Genomic DNA, 18,529 nt, shown 5'->3' on the forward strand with positions numbered 1-18,529 from the left:
GACAGAATTAGTCTGTAAAAGTGAAAATGGTGATTTCGTACTCTTAATGTAATTTAAGTTTGCAATTTCAACACTTTAGTGCAATTTAGGGAATTTGATGGGAATGACAAAATTTTGGGTGTAGATTTATTTTATTTTATTTTATTTTTATTTTTATTTTTATTATTTTTATGTTTTGAGTTTTTCCTATTAAAATTTGATAATATTTTTTTTAATGGTAAATTTTATTATTTAAAAATAAATTATAAATTATATAATTTAAACTTGTGATCATTTTTTTTTAATTTCTAATAAAATTTAAGAAAAAAAGTTAAAGGCATGTAGACAATTGCGAAAATTTAATTATCTTTATCTCATTTATAAATTAAAAAAGAGTCCAATTTTTTTTAAAGAAAAAAAAAAACCAACAACTTTCTAGCCAGTAAGTGCCTTCTTTATCCCTCTAGCATGTGGAGCACCGCCTCAACCAACTCCAAATCCGTTGGTAGGTGCACCATCGGAAGCGTCAACCGTCGCCCCCCATTTGTCATCCATGCTAAATTTGGGAACCCATTGGGAGCCCCGAGAGAGGCTTTGTAGTCTCCACTCAATCACATTTTAAAAGGTGTGGTCAACGCATCATATCCTAAAACAAAACTACCAGAGGCACCAAAATTGAAACCCCCATCGCCAAAAGGATACGCCACCACAAGTCCATTTCCACAACTAGACACTTCGTTGGGACTCTGCGCAACGTAATCAATGCCCATTGGTCCCTTTGAGCCATAGCTAGCATAAAACACTCTCGCATTGACAACACTTGCAATTGCTCCCCCCACAGGTTCTAGGGATGCGAAGCAAGCGAAAACCCAAATCTAGCCACCAAAAAGGGGGCTTGCCCACCCCATAACCTCCATTGAGAGGAGGCGTCGAGACCCCAACAAACTCACCCATAACATATCTGCCACCAGGACCCACCACCATAACCCTTATACATGTAGCCACCAGACGTGCCAACCACATAATTGCCAAGAGTCCGAGCATGTCCCATGGTCCCAAGAAATGTAACAACAACAATTTAAGAGCAATTGACTTCCTAATATTCTAAAATATTCCAAAATTGACAGCGCTAATAAGTTCAACGTTAAAATTTGTACTTTCAATATTAAAAATAACATAAAATTTTATCACAAAATTTGTACCATCTTTTTAAATAAATATAGGTTGAAAAGACTAAAAAAAGTCCCTTCTCCCACAACCACAAAAAAAACAGCCAATATTAAACAAACCATAGGTCCATTAACACAATCGAGCTGTATATGCCCACTGCCGACTACTAGATAATATACTTGTTCTAACAATTAACATACCACATTAAAACTGGAAAATAAGTGTCATCGTGAAGAGGGTGCATTGCAATTTTATTAGGCATTTAACTTTTTTCGCAATAGAAATGACTTAATGTTGCTCTTTAATTTCTTTTAAGTACCATATTAATAGTTTGGTCGGGGCTCGGGAGTCTAGACACGCTTTGGAAGAGTGTTACTTAAAACCTTTACGGATGATATTTGAATTAAAAAGTTTCTCATTAACCAGTGATTATTTTTGTATTTATAAAATGTATGTAAGCGAAAAACGCGTGTATGTATTTCATTTAAATATATGAAATTTTTAATTTGTTTTTTTTTAATATAAAATTAGGTTGTACTTAAAGTGAAACGTTATTACTAGTTAATATATTTATTAATTAATATATGGTAAAAATAATTAATTATATAATAAAGTTATTTTTTTAGTCAATATTTAAATAGTTGACCATGTTTGAATTCAGTTAATCTTGTGTTTACCATATTTAACACTAGTTAATTTTATTCACTCATAGTTGTCTTCACTCAACACAATTCAACCATATTCAATTATAATCACTTATAGTTAACTTCAAACATTGTCAACCTTAGTGAATAAGTTTATCCTTGGTGTGTCACAATCAATTATTATTAACCATTATGTTCCACCAAGATATCTATCATGCAACGAGAGGAATCAAATCCCGATGCAAACTTTTCCTCATATTATTAATCCAAAATTATTAAATTTAATATTATTAATATAATAATAATAATAATAATAATAATAATCTTTTAATATTAATATTAGATTTAATGATTATAACAAAATTTAGAATAAAACTATATCAAATTGATATTTTTAAATATTACAACTTTGACATGGAAATATTTATGTCTTTAAAGATTTAATATATCTATAAGATTGACCCCCTTAATCAGTGTGTTTGGATTGACATCTCTGACTCTAATACCAATACAATATTCCTTGCAACTTGCTACTTTGCTCCCTTCAACTCTACTTCCTATAAGAAGAACAACCTAAATAAGGATTGTCCATTCATTAACTTAGAGCGTGATATCCACAACCTAAGGAACGAGGGAAACATTCTCTTGTTTGGGGACTTTAATACCCCTATTTCCAATAACCAAGCCACTCCATTAAGTAATACCTCTAACCCTAAGCCCTTATGGCTTGATGAGGATTGTGTTATGGCTAGTAGATTCCAAAGAAATTTTGAAGACATTACCGATAACCGTTTTGGCACTGAGCTAATTAAGCTTTGATGTTCCCAAAACCTGATTATTTGTAATGGGATCAATAGGTGGCCTTCCTCTGGTCAGATGACTTGTATTCATGGGTGTGGTAGTAGTGTTGTGGACTATGTGATATATGATACCCAGGTTCTCCACCGTATTGTTAATTTTGACCTCTTAAATGACCATGAGCTTGACTCTGATAATAAACCTCTCTCCTTAACCCTTAACCTTGATATGTACACCAACCACAAGCATACGAAAGACGAGAGTCCTAAACACATGGGTTTTGACAAAATTAAAACAAATCTCTTCTTAAAATTATTAATGAGGGATCTAGGTTCCTTAACATATAATGACAAGATTGATCACATATACACAACTTTACTACTATCCTCTCCAGTACCATTAACAACTTCTCTAATGAGGTGATAGGGTCCAACCCTAACCCCTTTATTTATGTAATAAACCCAATAGGGTCGAGTCATAGTCATAGTTAGTTAAAGAGTCAATAAATCCCACATTAATAATTATAAGTGGTTAACCCGCATTTAAGAAAGGGACCACAGTTAGTTGCAAACAACCCATAATCAATAAATAAAGTGGCTATCCCATGTTATGCAAAGGACCACTAGTCGTTAGGCTGTTGAAGGTCATTCAGTTATAAATAGTTGTAGATAGAAGGGAAAGATCATCGAGTCTTATTTTGTAATCAAGCTCTGCTCTACTAGAGGTTGCCCCCTCGAAGAGGCAAGTGAACATTTCATTTATCTCTGAATAATAAAATATATATATATATATACTTTTACTTCTTCTTCTTTTTTTTTTTTTTTTTTCTGTGTTCTAGGTTGTATTTCTTCGCATATTCGGTATTTGTTGAAAATGCAACAAGATGATGGAGCTTAGTGAAAAGAAGTCGCCTTCACTAAGTGGGCCCGTAGCCTATTTTTGGCGCAAAGTCTATTTTTAGACTATGTCTATTTTTAGACATATGGATCATGGTCTATGAGTTGAAGGATGCTATTTGTGGATGATTGGTCATGTTGGTAAAAATAGATGGACTTCTATTTTTAGACATATGGCCAGAGTCTATTTTTAGACTGCCAGTCTAAAAATAGAACTGGCGAATATTATTAGCTCTTAATAATATTTGGACCATAAACATTATCTTATCCTCTTGCAGCACTTCATTTCGAGCTACGGATGTGGCACATGCAACTTCCAGAAGAAAATACGCTTTTCTTATGGGTTAGTTGAGCTATTGCATGATGGACTTTAGTTAGAACTCAAGTGATTGAGTTTGGTGGAGTTGATTGAGGAGTTGATGGAGTTGTGCTCAGTTTGACTTAGTTGAACTAGTTGTATTTAGTCTAACTGCCAAATACACTAGTGATGAGTGATGTGAATTAATTATTAATTAATTCACTAATTATTAACTCATAAATCAACTAAAGAATACATCAGTTAACTCAGTGCATGGACAGTTCAGTGGAGACAAGTGTTAGAGGTGGGTGAAAGAGTGAGACTGCTATCAGTTGTGACTATAGCTGTGCATGAGATTTGCACAATCAATGATTGAGATTGCCAATGAGGATTGCGCAGTACAAGCCAAAGGAAAACGAGCTTGGATCATTCCTATTCTTACTTTGGATTGCGCAGTAGAGGCAGGCAGACAGCGGAGGAGATTTGAACCTGTGACTTGATTCAGATCTGAGCTAGTTTGTGTGTAACAGGTGGAGATAGTACTGAGTACTTGTGAGGAGTATTGTACTATGTATTGTTACATGTTCTCTATCATTATAATATATAGATAGTTGGGGGTTTTCAGTTGTATGCTTTCCCCAGTTACATACTATGTTAATGTGCGCATGCGATTGATGTTTCATTGTTTTTAATTCTGCAAAATTGATGATCAACGTAGAGGAGGTTACGTATTATGCATGCATTCTGCAATAGTGTATAATCAGGATAATCTCTGTGAATAAGTGTTATATTATTCAAAATTTCTACATGGTATCAGAGGAGAGTTGATCATCAGATCTATTATTCAGAAAGTGATTACATTTTATTTCTTCAGGCAGAGTCTGTAATCGGGCCAGGTAGCCTCTGGATTCATCCTTCTTTTGGAAGGTGAGATATCCAGTGAATGCCCATACAGTCAATCTCTGTACGAGAAATACTTTGTTCTTACGAATTTTAGATCATAAGTGGTTGAGTTTTGAGCTGGTGGAATTCGAATTTGTAGCAGTGTTTTCTTGGTGTCAAAGTTGAAATTTCTTTCAACGGATTGCTATTGGAGTATGCTCTTGAAGGCAGCTCGAATTATATTGAATGGAAAGACAGGATGGAGGCGGTGTTAGATGACAATGGGTTGAAGGAGTTCATAGATGCTGAGGTCCCAAAGCCTACTGATGATGCTCACGTTGAGGCTTCGCAAAAGAAGACAGCAAAGTGTCGAAGGATTCTGTTGGAGGGCGTGAAGGATCACATTGTATCTAAACTGCATGGAAAGGCTTCTCCATACTTGATGTGGAAAGCGTTGACAGATCTATTTCAAAGCAAGAGCGACCAGAGGAAGTTGGCGCTCAAGGATAAACTCAGAAACATTAAGTGTGAGAATGGAGACAGTATGCACAAGTATCTCACGAAGTTCACCCAATGTTGGGATGAGCTGGGAAGTGTGGGGGTGATTGTCGATGATGAGGACTTGGTGAGCTTGGCTCTCCTTGGTCTTCCGAAGAGTTGGCATTCCTATCAGGACTTTGTCAATGGTTGGGAGAAATTGCCAGGATGGGAGAGACTTTGGTCGGATCTTGTGCAAGAGGAGATCAGGCAGAATACCAGGGACGGATCTTCATCAAAGGCATCTGATGAAGAAAATTGCGCTTTGGCTGCCAAAGCAAAGAAGGGGAAGGAGAAGGGTTCTCTTTCCGAATCCAGTTCTTCCAATGATGGGAAGAAGGTTGACAAATCGAAAGTGCGATGCTTTCGTTGTCATGAGGTGGGCCATTATGCTGCAAATTGTCCACAGAGGAAATCCAAGAAGGGATCCAGGGAAGGATCTGAAGGTGAGGCACTTGCTTCACAGTTTGAGTTGGATTTCACACTCTTTGCATGCATGGTTTCATCCATGGTGGGAAGTGGTTGGTTTCTTGACAGTGGAGCTTCTTTCCACATGACCGGTGACAAGAGTTTGTTCAGTACTTTGGAGGAGAAAGATCTCCAGATACTCATAGCGATGGGTAATGATGAGAAGTATAGTGTCTCAAGTGTAGGCACAGTTATTTTTCAGAGGGAGCATGGAGCTCGCCTTACCTTGACCGATGTCAAGTATGTACTAGGATTAAAGAGAAACTTGGTGTCGATCGCGATGCTGGAAGACAGAGGCTGTGATGTAGTCTTCAGTAAGGGAAAGGTTTTCCTTAGACACATCATCACTAGACAGGTGAAGCAGATTGGTTCACGAGTCAAGAACCTGTATGCTCTTGAGGTTCAAGATGCATGCAAAGCCTTGAGCAGCGAGGCAATTGATGGAGACTTGGTGGTTGAGAGGGAGCGTATATTCCCTCTCAACATGCAGAGCCAAAAGAAGTCTCAGACGACTGTGGAGGAGCCACGATTGGTGCAGCAACTTCAGGAGGTTGTGGAGCAGCCACAACAAGGGAAGCTGAGAGGAGATCGAGTAGAGGCATCTACTCATGCAAAGACCTCCAGTAGGGGGAAACTTCGAGCCAGGTGGGCCGAGGGATCAGATGTAGCCATACCTCCAGGTAGGAAGTGGGGCAATATAGAGTGATCATCCCAAGGAGGAGGGGCAGGATCCTTGAGGTACCCAACCTCTTGGATGAGACCTTGCTACGGGAGCCCCGATGTGGAGTCGCAGGAACTGACTGATTGGGTAGAGATAGATGCGGATGGAACGACAGAGGGAGCGACAGTGTAGGGAATCCCAGGACAGTGCATAGCTAGCAGGCTACAGCAATGCGAGAGGCACAAGTGTTTTGCACAGTTCTAGGTGGCACAGAGAAGTGTGCAATGGTGCGAGATGCATGGAGATGTTGCAGTAGCGCAGATGTCAGAGAGGGAGCACTTTTCAGCAACAGGTAGAGCTTCGGCATCATAGTATGTTTCTAGCCCAACAGAGTGGTTAGTTGGGAGTGTTTTTGTTCCAAGTGTTGTTGGAGCAAGTGGACCGGGCAAATGTGTTGCATGCAGAACATTCCAGAGTTGCAGGATAGGGGTTGCAGATAATCCATATCTTGTTGAGAGGGAGTGTTGAAAATGCAACAAGATGACGGAGCTTAGTGAAAAGAAGTCGCCTTCACTAAGTGGGCCCACAGGCTATTTTTGATGCAAAGTCTATTTTTAGACATATGGATCATGGTCTATGAGTTGCAGGATGCTATTTGTGGATGATTGGTCATGTTGGTAAAAATAGATGGACTTATATTTTTAGACATATGGGTGGAGTCTATTTTTAGACTGCCAGTCTAAAAATAGAATAGTCGAATATTATTAGCTCTTAATAATATTTGGACTATAAACATTATCTTATCCTATTGCAACACTTCAGTTCGAGCTATGGATGTGGCACATGCAACTGTCAGAAGGAAATACGCTTTTCTTATGGGTTAGTTGAGCTATTGCATGATGGACTTTAGTTAGAACTCAAGTGATTGAGTTTGGTGGAGTTGATTGAGGAGTTGATGGAGTTTTGTTCAGTTTGACTTAGTTGAACTAGTTGTATTTAGTTTAACTGCCAAATACACTAGTGATGAGTGATGTGAATTAATTATTAATTAATTCACTAATTAATAACTCATAAATCAACTAAAGAATACATCAGTTAACTCAGTGCATGGATAGTTCAGTGGAGACAAGTATTAGAGGTGGGTGAAAGAGTGAGAGTGCTATCAGTTGTGACTATAGTTGTGCATGAGATTTGCACAATCAATGATTGAGATTGCCAACGAGGATTGCGTAGTACAAGCCAAAGGAAAACGAGCTTGGATCATTCCTATTCTTACTTTGGATTGCGCAGTAGAGGCAGGCAAACAACGGAGGAGATTTGAACCTGTGACTTGATTCAGATCTGAGCTAGTTTGTGTGTAATAGGTGGAGATAGTACTGAGTACTTGTGAGGAGTATTGTACTATGTATTGTTACATGTTCTCTATCATTATAATATATAGATAGTTGGGGGTTTTCAGCTGTATGCTTTCCCCGGTTACATACTGTGTTAATGTGCGCATGCGATTGATGTTTCATTGTTTTTAATTCCGCAAAATTGATGATCAATGTAGAGGAGGTTATGTATTATGCATGCATTCCGCAATAGTGTATAATCAGGATAATATCTGTGAATAAGTGTTATATTATCCAAAATTTCTACAGTATTCTAGAATTTCTCGCAGGTCAAGAGCATAACAAGTGGTATCAGAGCACTTTCCAAGGCCGGTGGTACCTCCATTTTTGTAGAATTTTTTTTAGGCTAGAGACATGTTCCGGTGTATTTAAACCATGGGATCTGTCATTGAGCACATAAACCTGTGGATTTGGGGAGGCATGCACGCAAGAAATACAAGAGGTGGTCACGTTTCTTTGACTCCCTTATAACCCCTGTGGGTACCCCTTCAAGTGGGGGCGCATTAGATAGAACCGCGCACAGACTGCACTTCCACATACCATCTGGGTATATCGGAAGCCCCTTAGGCTCACCTAAAACCTCGCCTTAGATAAGCCGTCAACCGTCTTGCTGCTACAGTACACTGAGAACAACACTCGGGGAGATTACTCGTGCGTATGATAGGGTAGTCAGGTAGTACAACTAAGGGTATGGTTGATCCTCCTTAGTTAGTGCCCTGAAAGATTGGGCCGAGTACTATTGTTGGACCCTTATGTATATTGCGATCTGTAGCACCTTACACTCCTTTGTGACCACAGTTCCCTCGACCTTCTGAAGATTTTCCATTACCTTATCTGCCAGATCAAATCCACTAGTTGGGGTTCTATCGCCGCAGTACAATTCAGATTTAGCAGTTGTGGTTCTATCGCCACAGTACAATTCAGATCTAGCAGTTGGGGTTCTGTCGCCGCCATACAAATCAAATCCACCAATTGGGGTTCTGTCGCTGTAGTACAACTCACATTCAACATTTGGGGTTTCGTGAGCAGATCTGACTCTCTGCACAGTGAGGCTTGTTGCTGCTATAGTCTGGGCCCGATTTTTGCAGGACATTGGACAGGATCAAGTTTTCTATAATTTGACCACTACAGTATTGATCAACGGGAGTAAAACTTCGTTCGAAGTAAAAACAATAAAAATAAAAAAGTCGGAATCCTCCCCTGGATGCTTACAAGAGACTTAGCCCATAAGATTCAGGAGGACGAGCTGATCATAGTGGTAACATTCACTAGTCAGCCTCAATTTTCAGGCGACCCCAAATTTTTTTTCGAAGTGACTTCAAGTGACCGGGATCTGTGTATGGTAGAAACTAGAGCTCAAGTCATGGCCAATGAGAAGATCGAGCGCCTTGAAACAAGGTTGGATTCATTCAAGGAACACCTGGACAACATTTCAAAAATGCTTGAACAATTCACCAAGAGCATGACGAGGTATCATCAAGAGGCACATAGTATTGATGAACACCTCGAAGGAGAATCTAACCATCATATTCACTTCCATGGATATTACCAACATTCCCACCCTCGACCACCCAAGCTGGACATGTATACGTTTGATGTCTTGAATTTGGCACTATGGGTAGCACAAATGGAACAATATTTCACCCTAAATGATATCCATGATGATCAAACTAAACTACGTGTGGGAGCCCTTTACTTGGACCAAGAAAGATGGCAATGGTGGAAGTGGCATCGGAAACGTTATCCTGGGAACATAACATGGCACGTGTTCTCAAAATCCCTTTGTGATCGCTTTGATAAAGAATCTAATTTTTTGGGTCGTCTCACTAAGATCCAATAGCCAAGCACAGTAAAAGACTACATTGCAGCCTTTGAGACATTGGCCTTCAAAACGGAAGGTCTAGGAGATGAATTCTACTTGGAGTGTTTCATTAGTGGTCTCAAAGAAGCCATCCAAGCGCATGTCCGGATGCACCACCCACCTACATGGATAGACGCTTGAAAAAAGGCTGTCGAGGTAGAACTTGCCTTAGCTGCCCAGTCTACTAGTCTAAATTTCGCAACCAAGGGGTGTTCCACCCAGGCTCAGGGCCCTACCTAAACACTTAAGGTTCAAAAGGTGTCTCCAACAGAAATGGTTGAACGAAGAAAACAAGGATTGTGCTACTACTGTGATGACAAATACTCCCCGGGGCATAAATGCAAGGAACCAAAATTCTTTCAAATTGATGTTATTGATCACAACTCATATGAGGAAGCCCCACCCTTTATGGGGCCAAATGACGAAGTTGAGGAAACCCAGTAGGACAATGATCTCACAGTTACGCCAGATGAACTAGTTATCTCGCTACATTCTTTGGCGGGCATTTTTGTGCCACAAACTCTCAAAGTCAGAGGCTTTCTTAAACATCACCCTATTGTGGTATTGATTGATAGTGGCAGCACTCATAACTTTATCCATAAGCGATTCGTCGAAGTTGTTCATTGTTTTGTAAGGGCAGTCTCTAATTTCCAAGTCCTTATTGTTGATGGGGGGACAATGAAATGTGAAGGCTGCTGTGAAAAATATTAAACTTCAGATGGGAGACTACCACCTAAAGACCCACTTGTTTGTGATTAACATGGGTGCTTGTGACATTGTCTTGGGTGTTGAATGGCTTCACACACTAGGCCCAATCACAATGGATTTCTAGGAGTTATATATGAGCTTTAAACAGAATGACCACATTCATACACTACGTGTACTCCAGGCAGGTGCTCCTTCTATCATCAGCTCGCATCGAAAGGAAAAGTTGTTGAAAAAGGACCATCATGGAGTCATCACCCAGTTTAATACCATCCAAGCCATAGAATCCACTACTCTTCATATTCATCCTAAGATGCAACAGGTCTTAAACTGCCACCAACAGGTATTTGACAAACCTAAAGAGCTTCCACCCTCTAGAGGTGAACATGATCATAACATTCCTTTGGTCCCAGGGGCCCACTCGCCTAATGTGCGCCCATATCGATATCCTTTTGCCCAAAAGAATGAAATTGAAAAAATCATCAAGGAATTCCTTGAAGTAGGTGTTATTCGTCCTAGCATCAATCCTTATTCATCACCAGTGGTCATGGTGATAAAGAAATATGGGGAATGGTGCATGTGTCAGGACTTTTGGGCCCTCAACAAGCTCACTGTCAAAGACAAATTCGCTATTCTAGTTGTTGATGATCTGCTTGATGAACTAAATGGTGCTCAATTCTTTACCAAGCTAGATCTTTGCTCTGACTATCACCAAATACGCATGAAAGAAGTAGACATTCCCAACACTGCTTTCCGAACTCATGAAGGCCATTATGAATTCTTGGTCATGCCATTTGGTCTCTGTAATGCTCCATATACTTTTCAAAGCCTCATGAATCACCTGTTGAAACCATATCTCCAAAAATTTGTCCTCATTTTCTTTGATGACATTCTCATCTACAACCTAACCTGGGAAAAACATCTTCATCATGTAGACCTGATCTTGCAACTACTCTGGAATCACAAATTATTTGTCAAATTGTCCAAGTGCTCTTTTGGCGTGGAAGAAGTTGAGTATTTGGGACACATTGTGGGTCGTGAAGGTGTCAGGGTTGATCCCAAAAAGATACAGGCAATGCAAGATTGGCCCCAACCAAAAACCTTGAAGAGTTGTAGGGGATTCTTGGGTCTCACTGGACATTATCGCAAATTTGTATGCAATTATGGTCGCATTTCTAGACCACTCACTAACCTTCTCAAGAAAAATTCATTCCTCTAAACTAATGCAGCACAACAAGCGTTTGTGGCTCTCAAACAGGCCATGTGTTCTACTCCAGTATTGACACTACCTGACTTCACCAAATCTTTTGTGATTGAATGTGATGCTTCAGGTACTGGTATTGGTGTTGTCTTAAGCAGGAAGGTCGACCTTTGGCTTTCACCAGCCAACAACTGAGTGGGAAACATCTGGGAAAATCTACTTATGAGAAAGAGAAGATGGCCATATTACATGCAGTAGATACCTAGCGACCATTCTTATTGGGGTAGCGTTTCCAAATTCGCATAGACCATCAAAGCCTAAAATATTTTTTGGAGCAACGTCTATCATCACCACAACAAAATAAATGGCAGGCCAAAATGTTGGGATATGATTATGAGATAATTTACAAGAAAGGGCGTGACAATGTAGTAGCAGATGCGTTACCATGCCAATTTGAGGATGAAAGCACCCTACTATCAATCTCTCTTCCCATTCCATATTGGATTGAAGAAGCCCGCAAGGAATGGTTTTCACACCCCTCTCTCTCCCAACTTATTAATAACTTGAGAGAAAATCCTAATTCCTCAGTTGGCAACTCTTGGAAGGATGAGATTCTTCGCTACAAGGATCGAGTAGTTATATCACTGACATCCACCCTAAAAACTCGCATTTTGGAAAAGTGTACTCATCTCCCACTGCAGGGCATGCAGGCTTTCAGAAGACTTATGCTCACACTCGTCGTTCTTTCTTTTGGACAGGCATGAAAAATGACATTCTTACTTTTGTAGCTAAATGTGATGTGTGTCAATGCCACATACGAGAAACAGTCAAGTTACTAGGAACCTTACAACCATTGCGAATCCCTGCCTCTGTTTGGATAGATGTTTCTATGGATTTCATTACTGGTCTCCCAAAGTCGAGCAACAAATCAGTCATCATGGTGGTTGTGGATAGAATTTCTAAATATGTTCATTTTTTCGCTCTACCCCACCCATTTACCCCCACTTTGGTTGCTCAAGCTTTCATGGACCAGATCTTCAAACTGCATGGCATGCCAACTTCCATTGTGTATGACCGTGACCTAACTTTCACGAGCAAATTTTGGCAAGAACTTTTCAAGCTACAAGGCACCCAACTCCAACTAAGTACTGCCTATCATCCCCAAACTGATGGTCAAACTGAAGCAATCAAGAAATGTTTGGAGACATACCTAAGGTGTTTCACTTCAGAAAAGAAACATCAATGGGTACAGTGGATACCTTTAGCTGAATGCTGGTATAATACTAACTATCATGAAGCCACCAAGATGAATCCATATGAAGTAGTGTATGGCCAACTCCCACCTTCACCTATTTCTTATATCCCTAGATGCTCTAAGGTGCAAGCAGTAGATCAACTCCTACAAAACCGTTCCACCATGCTAGCTCGTCTCAAAGATAATCTTCATCAAGCTCAAAATCAAATGAAGCAACAGGAAGATCAACATCGTTCAGAGCACACATTTCAAGAAGGGGATCAAGTATTCCTGCGACTGCAACCATATAAGAAAACATCACTCAAAGAAAAGGGCTGCCAGAAATTAGCTCCAAAACTTTACGGACCTTATCAAATACTTCAGTACATTGGAGCAGTAGCCTACAAGATGGCCTTGCCACCAACTTCAAAAATCCATCCAGTCTTCCATGTATCATGCCTCAAGAAAGTGGTGGGGAACAATTGCAGAATTCAAACCAGTCTACCCGAATTGGATGAGGAAGGTTCACTCTAGCTCCAACCTGAACAGGTCCTCGATACTCGTGAAAGACATCTGCGTGGCTGCACGATCAAGGAATTCCTTGTCAAGTGGAAAGGCACCTCTCCAGAATATGCGACATGGGAACCAACCACTATTCTTCAGCAGTTTCCGCAGCTTCAACCTTGAGGACAAGGCTGCTTTTGATGGGGGAGGGCATGTTAGGGTCCAACCCTAACCCCTTTATTTATGTAATAAACCCAATAGGGTTGAGTCATAGTCATAGTTAGTTAAAGAGTCAATAAATCTCGTATTAATAATTGTAAGTGGTTGACCCACATTTAAGAAAGGGACCATAGTTAGTTGCAAATGGCCTATAATTAATAAATAAAGTGGTTAACCCATGTTATGCAAATAACCACCAGTGGTTAGGTTGTTGAAGGTCATTTATCTATAAATAGTCGTAGTTAGAAGGGAAAGTTCATTGAGTCTTATTTTGTAATCGAGTTCTACTCTGCTGGAGGTTGCCCCCTCAAAGAGGCAAGTGAACATTGCATTTATCTCTGAATAATAAAATACTTGTTATTTTTCTCTTATTATTCTATGTTCTCGGTTGTATTTCTTCGCATATTTGGTATTCTGGAATTTCTCACGGGTCAAGAGCATAACATGAGATGTCATATAATAAGAACAATAGGACTTCCTACTCGTGGTAGGACAATGATTGTAAATTTGTTAGGAAATCGATTAGATATTCTCCCAATGAAACTATTAAGGATGAAAAAATCAAGGTGTACAAAGCTCTTATCAAAAGGAAAAAGAGAGAGTATATAAACAAGAGGCAAGATCATCTCCTTAACCTCTATAAAGTTGAGCCTAGAAATTTTCGAAGGAACATTCTTGTCTGTAAATCGAAAGAAAATAATCCAATCCCCTTAAGGGAATGGGATGTTTGTCTTAGGAATCTTTATGACTCCTTGGACACCATGAGCTACATCAAAATCACTCTTATAGAGGGAGATACCTTTTCTTTGGAGGACATGGAATCTGAGATTAAGAAGCTTGCTAACGGGAAAGCTATGGATATTGAAGGGTACTAAGCTAAAATTCTCAAAATTGGGAGGTCCATCCTCACCCCGCACTTGCACAATCTCCTCAACTTGGTAGTTAAACAAAGATTCCCTAAGTTGTGGATGAAAAAAATTATCGTGCCTATATTTAAAAGTGGGGATAAAAATCTTCCCTCTAACTATAGGACTATCATGATTAACCACATTTTAGCCAAGTTGTATGGGCTCATTCTGGAAAGGAAGATTAGCACTTGGCTTGAAATCCATGGTAAAAGAGCCACTGGGAAAGTTGGTTTTAGAAGGCATCACTCTATGATCGACCACCTTGTCATTCTTAGGACCATTGTTGAGGATTGTCGCAACAGTAAGACTGATCTCTTTTGTTGTTTTGTTGACTTTAGAAAAGCTTTTTACATGGTTCCTCTAGAGAAGTTATGGCAAAAGCTTGATAAAATAATGGTTCCTCTCGAGTTAAGGTTCATTGTTATTAGATTATACGAGAATGTTATTGCCAAGCTTAAGACCACCGAGGATTGGTCTACAGATATTAAATGCAACATCGGTGTTAAGCAAGGGTGTCCCTTATCCCCTACCCTTTTTCACCTTTACATTGACAAGGTTGAGAAATGCTTAAAAGTTGTTGGTTGTGAAGGACCCAAGCTCGTTGGCATAGTCATTACTCTTCTCCTTTATGTTGATGATATCGTTCTTTTTGCCAGGAGCCCTGACAATCTCAATAAGAAACTTAACACCCTCTACAATTATTGTTCCAAGATGGTTATGATTGTTAACACTGACAAGACTAAAGTTATGATTATTAAATCCAAAAAGATTGCCTATGATAATTTCATTTATGATAACAATTAGTTGGAGAATGTTTCTTCTTACAAATATTTAGGTATGGACATCCACCATCAACTCAACTGAAACTATAGCATTGAGAAAAGGATTATAGGAGTTTGGAAAGCTTACTATGAGCTTGAAAACAATTGGAAGACAACTGATCTTTGGGTTTGGAGTTAAAAAAATTCCCCTTCGAGAATCTCGTCACCCCTGTTATTTTATATAGATGTGAGGTGTGGGGCTATAGTCTATCTAGAGATTCATGGAGAAAGATTCAAATGATCCAAAAGAAATTCATAACCTATAACCTCAAGATTAAAGGTAATACTCCCTACCTTATTCTCTTAATAGAGGTTAGCCTTTCCCCATTGAATGCATGACTATGTCTAGGTATTGGATGTATAAGAAGAATTTGTATAACATGGAAGCCAAGAGACTCCCAAAAATTGCTTCTAACTCTAGTCAAAACCACCTTTAACTCAAGCGAGGGTGGCACAAGGATGTAAAGTTCTGGTTCGATCATTGGGAGATAAAGGAGAAGATCGTATTAGGGAATAAGGATAACATTAAAAACATCATTACTTCCAAATTTAAGGATAAGTTGTGGAGTGATAAGGAATTAGAGGAGAAAAGAAAGTTAAGATACTATAAGGAAGTTATCAACCCCACACTTTCTAACCAAAAATACCTTTCTGCCTTAACCAGTGCTAAGAAGAGAATGAATATTGCAAGGATTCGAACTAATTGTCATGACCTCTAGAGTGAAACCAACATTGGTCTATTCCTAAGATGCCTTTGAACGAGGGAATATCCCTCCTTTACAATACTAAGAGAGTTGAAGGTGAAAAACACTTTCTCTTTGATTGTCCAGCCCTTACTCACATTTGCTCTCATTTCCAAAACATTTTCACCACAACCAACCTGCTCGCTTGTTTAGTCAGAATAGTGACCTTGGAACGCTTTTTCCCTCCTTTTTTATCACATAAATAATATTTTAAATAATCTCAATTAACCAAGGTCCGATAGACCATATCAGTCTTAGTGGACATTAATCATCATCATCATCATCATCATATATAGTTTTTCCTTTTAAATACTCATTTTACAAATATTTAATTAAAAAAATATTAAAAAAATTTGGAGCAAGATTTTCTATTCTGTATTGAATTGTATTGTATTTTTTTTTTATATAGTTATTTTCATTTTTGTTTTGGACCAATAATAATTTTTTATTTTCATTTTATTAGAAACATGATATTCTTACACATCTCTTTATACTGGATTGTACAATGCACTTCTAGAGATAACAATGATCCAACAAAATCAACCAAAATTTCTATAGTGTAATATAATAAAATATAATAGTCACTCAATTTATCTGTAATCAATTATATTTAAACATAATAAACCATGATCCACTATAAATTCAACCATAACAATGTTCAGCCAATGTTCAAGCAGGTTACATTGGTTCAGTCCCTTGCAGCTGTACTCTAGATTGACAATGGATGTAAGTGACGTGTTATAAAAGAATGGCCGCGTGGACTGTCGCCATAAACGATTATCACTTGGGTTTAACATAGCTGTCGATTACCTGGCTTGTCTTTTCTTCACGTCTGCGTTCCCCAAAGACAAATTACGGCAGCGAATCTTGTACAAGACGGCAACGGCATCTTACGCGTAAAAACCGCGTGAGAGCTTGATGGGAGAAGGTTCTTCACCTTCTAAATTCCACATTAACTCCATGTATGAGTCATGACCCTAACTCTCATTCTTTCGGTGTTTATTTATACACACCACATCACCAACCTATTAGCTTCTGCGGCAACTCCACCCCTTCCCAACTCCTCATATTTATTCGTTGTTCTACAGATCCTCTGAATCCACCATTGCTGTGAATTTTGAGAGAAGTGGAACACATATCTAAAATTCCTGCCAACGGATCAGATTAAATCAGAGACATCAAATATGAATAGTAGAATGGGGTTTTCTAGTGTGGCCAAATTGGTGATTGTGATGATGAGAAAGGGATTTGCAGCGAAACAATTGCAAAAAATGATGCTGAGAATCCATGATCTCCAGAGGGTACTTTTCAGAAGATTGGAAACCACAAGAGTGCCTTATGATCGCGTGCTGTTAAATTATGATGATCATTGCGAGTTCTCTTGCAGTAGCAGTCCAGTGAAGGGTGATGAGAAGAGATCATGGGATGATCATTTCCATTTTCTTCTCTGCGGAGCTCTGCCCTGCGTTTGTCCCACTGCCCATGATGACCAAAATGGGAGCCACAAAGTTATGAGTATTGATGATCATCAACAACAATTACAGTTACAGTGTTCTTGTGTTGATGAGACGCCCAAATCCCCCATGGATGATCTCTGGTCTCCTCAAGTAGATAGAGAAGCAGAAGAGTTTATTACAGCGTTTTACACGCAGATGCGGCTACAACGTCAAGATTCTTATCTGCAATATCAGGAAATGTTAGCAAGAGCCACTTAGATCACTTTTTTTTCGCAGGTCATTGATGGACAGCCTAATAAAACCCTACAATTTTTGCAATGGGCGCCCTCTTATGAAGGTCTTTTTTCTCGTTGAATTTTACCTCCAGTTTTCTTCCTCTCGATACTATAGCTTAAAAAATCTCTTTGACCATTTTTATAAAAATGATCGATAATTTATAAAGTTTACATCAGTTGATTGGTATACAGGTGAGACTTAATTTTATTAAATTTTAAGTTCAAATCAATCTTATGAAAGGATTGAGAGTGGATGCCAATGGCAAATGGCATAATCTCACAAAGTCTTGGTAAAAGTTTTCTTGTTGTTGGACACCATCCAACATTAACACAATGACAGTGTAATTCATATTGACCATCGAACATTAACACAATGACAGTGTAATTCATATTGATGTTGACAAATGAATTTTAACAGTAATTTTTCCATCTAATATCAATGCTAATCCAGATTTAAACTCAATCTAAATCAAAATTCTTCCATCTAATATCCATGCTAATCCAGATTTAAACCCAATCTAAACCCAGAAAGAGAGAGAAAAAGAAAAACACAAGTTAGTTATTAGCATGGACAGAATTCAAAATTGTCCAGATAGTCTGTAATAATGAAAATGGTTACTTTGTACTCTTATATAATTTAAACTTGCAATTTCAATTCTGTAATCCAATTTATGAAATTTCATGGGAAAATTTTGGGTATATATATATATATATATTCTTTATTAAAATTTAGCAATTTTTTTTACTTAATTTTATAAATTATGCAAATTTTATGATTTGTGATTTTAATAAATTTTTTAAAATTTAGTAAAAATATCTATAAAAAAGCTAAACAAAAATTTAAGCATTCTTATTTTCCTTAAAAATTCAAAAT

At 38.5% G+C, this 18,529-nt stretch overlaps 1 protein-coding gene across 1 annotated transcript; it reads left to right on the forward strand.

Annotated features, from left to right (window-relative positions):
- The first annotated feature begins 16,937 nt into the window (after positions 1–16,937).
- Positions 16,938–17,826, forward strand: LOC149198043 (uncharacterized). The gene has a single exon (XM_089404046.1). It carries the CDS (start codon positions 17,108–17,110, stop codon positions 17,636–17,638), a length of 531 nt encoding a protein of 176 aa, XP_089260172.1. The 5' UTR covers positions 16,938–17,107; the 3' UTR covers positions 17,639–17,826.
- The last annotated feature ends 703 nt before the right edge of the window (positions 17,827–18,529 follow it).

This window comes from Pinus tabuliformis, chromosome 2_2, assembly GCF_031772625.1.
Source record: "Pinus tabuliformis cultivar Carrire ecotype Pingquan chromosome 2_2, CPIR1, whole genome shotgun sequence".
NCBI lineage: Eukaryota > Viridiplantae > Streptophyta > Pinopsida > Pinales > Pinaceae > Pinus > Pinus tabuliformis.

Coding starts and splice junctions, on each gene's coding strand:
- LOC149198043 (XM_089404046.1), top strand. CDS start 17,108: ATGAATAGTAGAATGGGGTTTTCTAGTGTGGCCAAATTGGTGATTGTG.